General features: G+C 44.0%; 1 protein-coding gene across 1 annotated transcript in view; it reads right to left on the bottom strand.

Moving 5' to 3' along the window:
- Positions 1 to 270, bottom strand: part of T265_04651 (hypothetical protein) — a gene marked incomplete at both ends in the record, with an annotated part of 4,933 nt that extends 4,663 nt beyond the window's left edge. Inside the window, one exon of the mRNA XM_009169442.1 lies at positions 182 to 270. Coding sequence (XP_009167706.1) covers positions 182 to 270 — 89 coding nt within the window. The remainder of the gene's footprint in view (positions 1 to 181) is intronic.
- Positions 271 to 7,915: the final 7,645 nt, after the last annotated feature.

Raw genomic sequence — 7,915 nt, 5'->3', positions numbered from 1 at the left:
TCTCGTTTGTTCATCGATTCACCTAGTGCCGCAAATTTTGCCAAATTTCTTATCGTGTTTGAGGTCTGGATAGACCGAAGTGTACTAGATCTGATTTTATATTTTCCAGATCAGTCTCATCAAAAAATTAAACCCGCCAGCCAAAGAATTTTAGAAAAAAGAGGATATGAATTTTGTACACATATCGGAGATGACGATTGAGCCGGAGGTGATGCAGGCCTGAATTTTTTCCATCAAAGTGGCCGCAGTTCGATCTGGCATTGCGTACATGATCACCTCTTTGGTTTCCCGGCAGATCCCTCCACAAATCCACTACTTGGGAAGGACGCGCCCTGTGTGGTTTTACGGCGAGATATCAGCGTTCGATCGATCTCGACGTGTAGACCTGGGCCGCCGATAGCTGTTGGAGTCTTCAAAAGCCGCCAGGCGCAAGCTTCGCGAAGAAATTTCTTCCAGTCAGCAGCGGTCGTGTGGCTAATAGATAATTCCTCTGAGCAGAATTTGATTTTTGCCAAATTTTCGGACCAGCAATGAATGAATAGAATTACTGTCCTAAACCCACCCCCGCTCGCTCCAGCCAAGTTCCCCTTCGAAGACTGACTTCTTGCCGACACTGTCCGGCATTACGCCTCCACCTCTAAGAAACAAATGAGTGTCATTTGGTGGCCATTTTTGCGTAAAGGTTACTGATGGATCACTCCATGACTTTGCAAAAACGTATTACCGTCTCCTTGTCATGAACGAGATTTAAAAGCGTCGGAAATTTCATTTAAGGTCCGAACGGAGAAAAATTATGCACAAAATGAGCCTAGATGCGGATAAGGAACTGTTGTTTTAATCGAAAATAGGTCAAGGTTTGTGCATACATTAAATTTGGGCTGGTAAAAAGTGTCGGGGCTTAACTTTTCGCGCACGCAGGTGGCGGGCTTACTGGAAATGATCCATCTGATTCCTTATGAGACAATGTAGGTCACCTAATCGGTCTTTCACTGTGACAAAAGATAATGTCTTCCCCACATATTCCCCGTTCAAAGAAGAAAGGAAACATGAAAAAAAAGACAATGTAGGTCACCTAATCGGTCTTTCACTGTGACAAAAGATAATGTCTTCCCCACATATTCCCCGTTCAAAGAAGAAAGGAAACTTTTGATGAAAAAAACAAGAATTAGGCGAATAAACGAAAGGACAAATTCGATATTTGGAGTGAAAATGTTCATTAAACAGTGAGTAACATGAATGTTATTACTGGGGTGGAAGAGTTCAGGCGAAGATTCCAACACGTATGCACGTCCAGAATGGAATAGAACCACCTCTTTGAAATGTCTTTCAAACGAGCAAGCCGTTCATTGTTGACCCCATCAATTCTGTTAATCTTTGAAACATCTTGAGTGGATTAGTAACCATTTTGCCGGCGGTCAACATCTTGACTGAGCGAGGTGGTCCTATAACATAGATCGAAAGAAGAAACAGATATTTGCCAAGTCCAAAAGTGACTCCACTTACCATCTGGTATTTAATAACAAAATATCAAGACAAATGCCTATGCCATCTTACTCGCGGGGATACGAAATTCTGTGGTTCGACTTTCAGGGCTGTCCCCGAATAGATTGTGAGCCCTGATGCCCAGCTGGAGAGGCACATCTGTTGGAAGGTTGCTGAGGATTGCTTGAACATTGCTGGTGCGTTGGATTGTGATTGTATTATTTCCCTTGTAGACTGCGACCGTGAAATTCGATGAGTTCTTCTGTGTCCAACTTGCTTCTGCTATTGGTTTGTCAGCAACAATTTTGACCGACACATCACGAGGTGCTGGTGGAGCTGTGACGAAAACAATTAGGTAGTGCACATTATACTTTATATAGTAATACCGGTGCAGTACGGTGTGTATGGGAAAGCCTATTTCGGAAATATGGTTTCCTTGAGAGATTACTGACAAAACTTGATCGTAATCATCACACCCAATTTTACACTGAACTGACCAGAAACAAAAACCTCACACACGTGCCGTGATGACGTTGTTACCGGAATGAACGACAAAAATTAACTAACCACTTTGGAAACTTTGGTGTTGAATCAGTCATGCCCAAGTCAGACAATAAAGCATTATTATCGTTTCAGAGGGGTTTGGTAAAGAATCGATGGATTCATTACTGGGTACAGTTTCGCTTTGGACACAGAAGTTTCATCAGGCCAAGTGAGTATGCTACCGGGTTGTCTGGTTTAAAGGCAGTCAGAGAGCCAAATCTTGATAGTTCTTACAACTGGCCGACTCGATCACTGCCAGCTGTTAGTATGAATTTCCCATCTGTTGGCTCACTGGGGACGAATAACCCGACATATTGGTTGGGGAGTTTGTTTTCGGGTTGAATCAGGATTTCGAGGCCCAGGATTTACGGTCTAGGATACCCCGCTGTAATATTCGTCTTGGGTGTCGATCATAGATTTCGTTGCTCCATGTGAGCCGAGGGGTTTCAGGACAACCGTATTGGGGTTGGGAGAGGGGTTAAGTAGCACTTACTACGCTTGTATTTTTGTATTTTTAAACGCAAACCATTTTTCTGATAACAACATAGCCACTTGTCACCTAGACTGATCTGAAGCCACTGTCCACAGGCTCGCCGATTTCAGTCCTCTGTTGTATCCACACTGGGAAGCTTTCGCCACATTGGACACCAACCGCTGTGGTGTGAAGCTTAGTCCCCCCTCAAAACGTTTTCTACATCTGTTCTGTTCGGAGTGTTCAGTGTGTGCACTGCTCTTGATGGATTTTTGACTATTACCTGGCCTATGCTCACCGACTCCGCTGAGCCATTCCCTGGTTCTTTGATATATATAAACCTTCTTACTGTCAGTGTACCTTATTTAGTAAAATAAGTCCCTAAACTTATTAACCGAAAAGGGATCTTCCGACTGCACCAATACTGAGCGTAAGGTTTTTACCTTATGGAATGCTACCTTTATGTTAGCCAGCCTTACAATGACTTCAGGTATCCCCATTTTGTATGGAATCATAGACGCTTCGACCCACTCCTATTGAATCTTGGTGTTGAGTCTTAGTTGCCCCTTAGGTAGACCCAATAGGTATCCATTTTCGTGAAGTCGCTCTTTTACCTCAGGTCGTGTAGCTCTTCGGTCGACCTCCCTGCACACAGTTCTCCTACTCTACTAAGTATGTCTGCAACCATATTAAGAGACACTGTCTTTGAATGTGCTGATGTGTAAGTCAAAATTTAAGGCCGCACCACTGCCTGTTTTTAATTTCCCACCACTCTTGTGTGTCGTCCTGTCAAGGAACGATAGTGTATCCGACGTGGACCCCAGCTCCATGCTGTGAGGGTCAAATTGTCAAGATGTTAAAAAAATTATTAAATTACCGTGCTTTAGCACAACGAACACCTCGTTTGCGTAACGTCAGAAAACCCTCAGTGGATATTCGAATCCATTTAAAGCTTTCTGTTCAAAGTACTCCAAGTAAAAGTCAGCGAAAATCTGGGGGTACTGGAAATTCCATTGCTAGGCCTTGTCCTTGATAATAATATAACTGAATCAAGAGGTGAAGGACTAAAGTTTAAATATACTTCATACCCTAAACCAACTCGTCTACGCACAGCTGCGTTCGATCATGCAATGTTGTGTCTGCCAGTAACAACCTTCTCGCTACTTCCAGAGCGTCCACGTTAGGGACATCCTTACACATGGAGCTGACATCGAAGATAACAAGAAATTCATCTAGCTATAACTGAAACCCAGTACATTTTTTGCAGGCACACGTATTTTTGATGTGTGTGGGTGACTTGCTGGTAACTGGTTCAAGGATGGCTGCCAGAAATTTGACGAGCTCAAGTGGTGGTGAACATATGTCATCCACAACTATTACTCTTATGGGGACAGCTTCTTTGTGAACTTTAGATAGCCCACGCTTTGAGTACAATCGATACCACTGCCTTGCCCCAGATGATTTACCATCGGTCTAAAATACTTTCCAACATCAACCTTACTCCTACTCATTATTGACGTAATCCTCTCGTTGCCGATTTATTGATAAGGCCCATCAGCTAGGTGTTGTCTAACTTTTTCAGATAGTCACTCTTATTCATGACGACCGTGAAGCTGTTTAAAGGTCCCGGACACCTCCACCTTGATTGAAGTGCAATGATGTTTTGTGGTGGGCTTAACGTAACACTGACAAGAGCGGTCAAATGGGGCATCTTTAGAGCGGAAAACAGTGAGCCCACAGAATCGATTATTACGTGATGATATCTGTATGTTATTGTTGTTAGACAACGCATTCAAGGAAATGGTAGGTGATAGCGGACTACACTCCGAACCAAACCATTAACTTGGGAGTTAATGGCAGATCGACGGTATACACCTAATGACTCCCCAACTCACTGAAGTTTTCTGGCGGACAGATTTTTATGAGAAAGCCGGTGTATAAAGCCAAAGTAGAGAGAAAAAGAAGAGGCGGAAGCTGGTGGAAAGTCTATAGAAAAGATGGATGAAAGCAAATCGCGCAAACTTTTGAGCAACCATGAGGTGAGAACCTATGAATATTCAGTAATGAGATGGTCTACTATCGTTTACTAATCTCACCCAACGCAAGTTCAGCAAATCAATATAAAAAGTTTCTAGGTCTGCAAGCTGGCTAGGAAGTGACAACAGGCTGGCTGTTGAATCTAGCTTGACCTTATGATAATCACCCCATTCATTTGCTTGCTCCGCTTATGTACTTTTGATCTCCAGTTGTTTTGCCTATCCGTACCCGCCACTCACCTTGCCGCAGAGACCGTCCTGTCCGACACTTGTGTACTGCCGTGTGTCTGTGTGTGAGTGTGCGCTGATGACCTACTTAACCATGGGCGCCCATTCCCCGTTTGCTTAGCCTGCCTTGACTTGTTTTCCGATGAGTTCCGTGTGATCGCACGTCCAATGAGAATCATGAAACCGTCGTCGGAAGGGACGACCGCAACCCATGCTACTGAGTCATCATTCTGCTCGCCGTCGTAGGGTGTGCGGCGTTGACACTGAACTGTACCGGTCAGTGACAGACCTGTGAACCTGTTGACACTGCGAACGTGAACAATTGGCGTTTGTTTGTGTGTAAACAGTACCGTGGAATTACGGACCCAATTCTTCCTTTTGATATTCGGGATTGTCGAACCTACGCGTCACTCAAAGTTCCGTATGAGGAGCCTCATCACTGGCCAGTTGAAAATTTGGTGTACAATGTCGCGTGAGATTTCCAGTCCCGTACAACTGTAGCTATCTGCGCGACGGTAGCCGCCTTCATTTTGTGTTGTCATGTCTATGCTTTTGAATGCAATAGCTTGCAATTAGAAACATCGTCTTTCTTGTTGCTTTCATCGGCCTAACATTCGTCCTTAGTGCTGAAACCGGAAATGTCGATATATCAAGGAAATTACTGTGAGTTTGTTTTTGCCAACTTCCGTACTGTGAGTAGTGAAGATAACAGTTAAGCTCATTTGAAGATACCACAGTTTATGTGGCTGGAAAGGAATTTGAAGCGGCGAATTTCTTGACTCTATGTTAAGTAGAATACTGCTGTGTTATTCAAAACATGGCAAGCTTTTGAACATGTTTCTCAACCTACGCCCTTGTCACAGAAGCCTTACAGGAAGTTGGGAGTGGGTCTAGTAAGCCTGTTGGCTTAGTTCGATTGTTATAGAGCTGTTCGTTGCAACTGATCTAAAATTAAGATGATAGGCTGAGATAATACATTTGTAAACCTAAGTAGTCCCAACGTAACTCAAGGGTTATCTGAAGTACGCAAACGATCGGACTGCGACCCAGTTTTTCTAGTTTCTTCAATAACTGTACTCATCCTGCGTCAGAGAACATCACCAGTGATGCTGCATCACTGTATAACAGCCTCAAGATCAAACCGAGAGGTTGAGTCTATGAGTTAAACAGATAAACCGAGGATGCTGATCAACAGTCAGCGTGGTTGTGAGGAACATTGGTTCTTATGTAGGCGAAGTAAGTTTAAACTACCACCGTTTTAAACACTGGCTAAAACATGTTGAGTAGTTCCTACACCACAAGAGACTCCCTGGAGTGGAGCCACTGCACCGGTACATTCATGATTGATCTACTTTTCATCTGTGGCCCACAGATAGGCGCACTGATGCCCAACTACGAACGGATTACTCGAGTGATGATGAGAGGTTTCAAACAAAGTTCTCCGGTCCAGGTTTACAGAATGCAGGAAATATACCCCCAGAATATTGATCACTTAGGTGCGTCGATAGTTTTCTATCTAGCAGCACTTTAGCTACATCCGTTTGACAGAACAGAAGTCGTGAAATAGGCATGACATGGTTGACTGATGATTCGGTAGCTTCTGATCTGCTCGCAGGGCTTGGCCTGAAGACGTTCCGTCACCATAAGAGGAGATGAGTGCGCAATTTCGACATATTACTTGACTTGAACCATTTTTGTTTGCCAAAAAGGCACTATTGCCCAGGAGAGTGAAACAATAAGGATAAATGGAGCTTTCGAGGCTTACCTGCCGGTATTTCAAATTGCTCACTGAATGCTTCAGAACTTTCCCCAAACTCATTTACAGCGATAACTCCGACTGTGTAAGGCCCAACTTTATCATTCAGTCTGAACGTAACTCGGGTGTCTGAAGTTACTCTGTGTTGTACCTCGTTATTCATGTTGTATAAGGTGACGAAGAATTGTCGGATGAGGCACATGTTGTTGTCAAACCATGATACGTCCACTTCTGTCCACTTGAGGTTGAAGCGCAAACTGATGTTGCTCGGTTCACGCGGGGCTAAATGTAGGATTATGAAAATGCATAGAGATCAAATTCATGAGTTCCGATTGCAGAGGGGTAAAAAAAAACTAGTTCATTGATTAATGCGAAGAGTTATTCATGTTGTATAAGGTGACGAAGAATTGTCGGATGAGGCACATGTTGTTGTCAAACCATGATACGTCCACTTCTGTCCACTTGAGGTTGAAGCGCAAACTGATGTTGCTCGGTTCACGCGGGGCTAAATGTAGGATTATGAAAATGCATAGAGATCAAATTCATGAGATCCGATTGCAGAGGGTTAAAAAAAACTAGTTCATTGGTTCAATGCGAAGAAGGGGAAGCTGAATCTGACGCAATGTACAAGGCTTGCGTGCTTTCGTGGTTCACTGCTTCATGCCTCGGCTTATTTATGAGACTTTATGTGGAACAACGAAACCAACTCCAAATATTGCCTCTCTTCTACATCCTCCGATAGAAGCTACTGTGATTGCAATTGCATCAAAAGTCGAACTGGATGTGCCAACACCAAAGGGTATAAATTCTGGACGCATATTTTACCCTTACCAGAGCTCAGCAGCAATGGAAATCTCCCACTGTGCCAGGGTTGAACTCTGGAAATCTGACTACTTAGTGAGTTTCAACAGTCCTTTGGTAGTACACTGTGGGCCGCAAGTTTCAAGGGTCTGCGGAGCTCAAAAATGCCGGACAAACCAAACACACCGCTCAAGCGCGACTAATCTCGACCGTTCAGGTGTGATAATCCTGATGCGTCTGTCGTGCCTTGCCTGCCAAATATACAGATTTCAAACTCCGGTATGGTCAGATACATGCACCGCTGCAGCGCTCAGATAAGGGAGGGACTCAAGTCTGATGCTATCCTTCATTAGTGAGGGATCACACGAATAATTGCGCAATCCACTGCACCTGATCAATCTGGTCGGGCTCTCTTGTTTGTCGGCTGTTTGCTTCAAAGCGGATATGACGTACAAAATGTGTAGTCAGTACCATGTTCAAGTAACTGAATATTAGTTAACCGATATGACGCTACCCATAGGGTTGGTGAACGTCTTTCGTATGCTCCCACGAGAACCGCAGTAAGTACGCATTGTCCCCGGATATTCTTATGCGCAT

This window comes from Opisthorchis viverrini, assembly GCF_000715545.1.
Source record: "Opisthorchis viverrini unplaced genomic scaffold opera_v5_80, whole genome shotgun sequence".
In the NCBI taxonomy this organism is placed as follows: Eukaryota; Metazoa; Platyhelminthes; class Trematoda; order Opisthorchiida; family Opisthorchiidae; genus Opisthorchis; species Opisthorchis viverrini.
The sequence above is the reverse complement of the archived record's forward strand: the minus strand, read 5'-3'. Positions and strand labels throughout refer to the sequence as shown.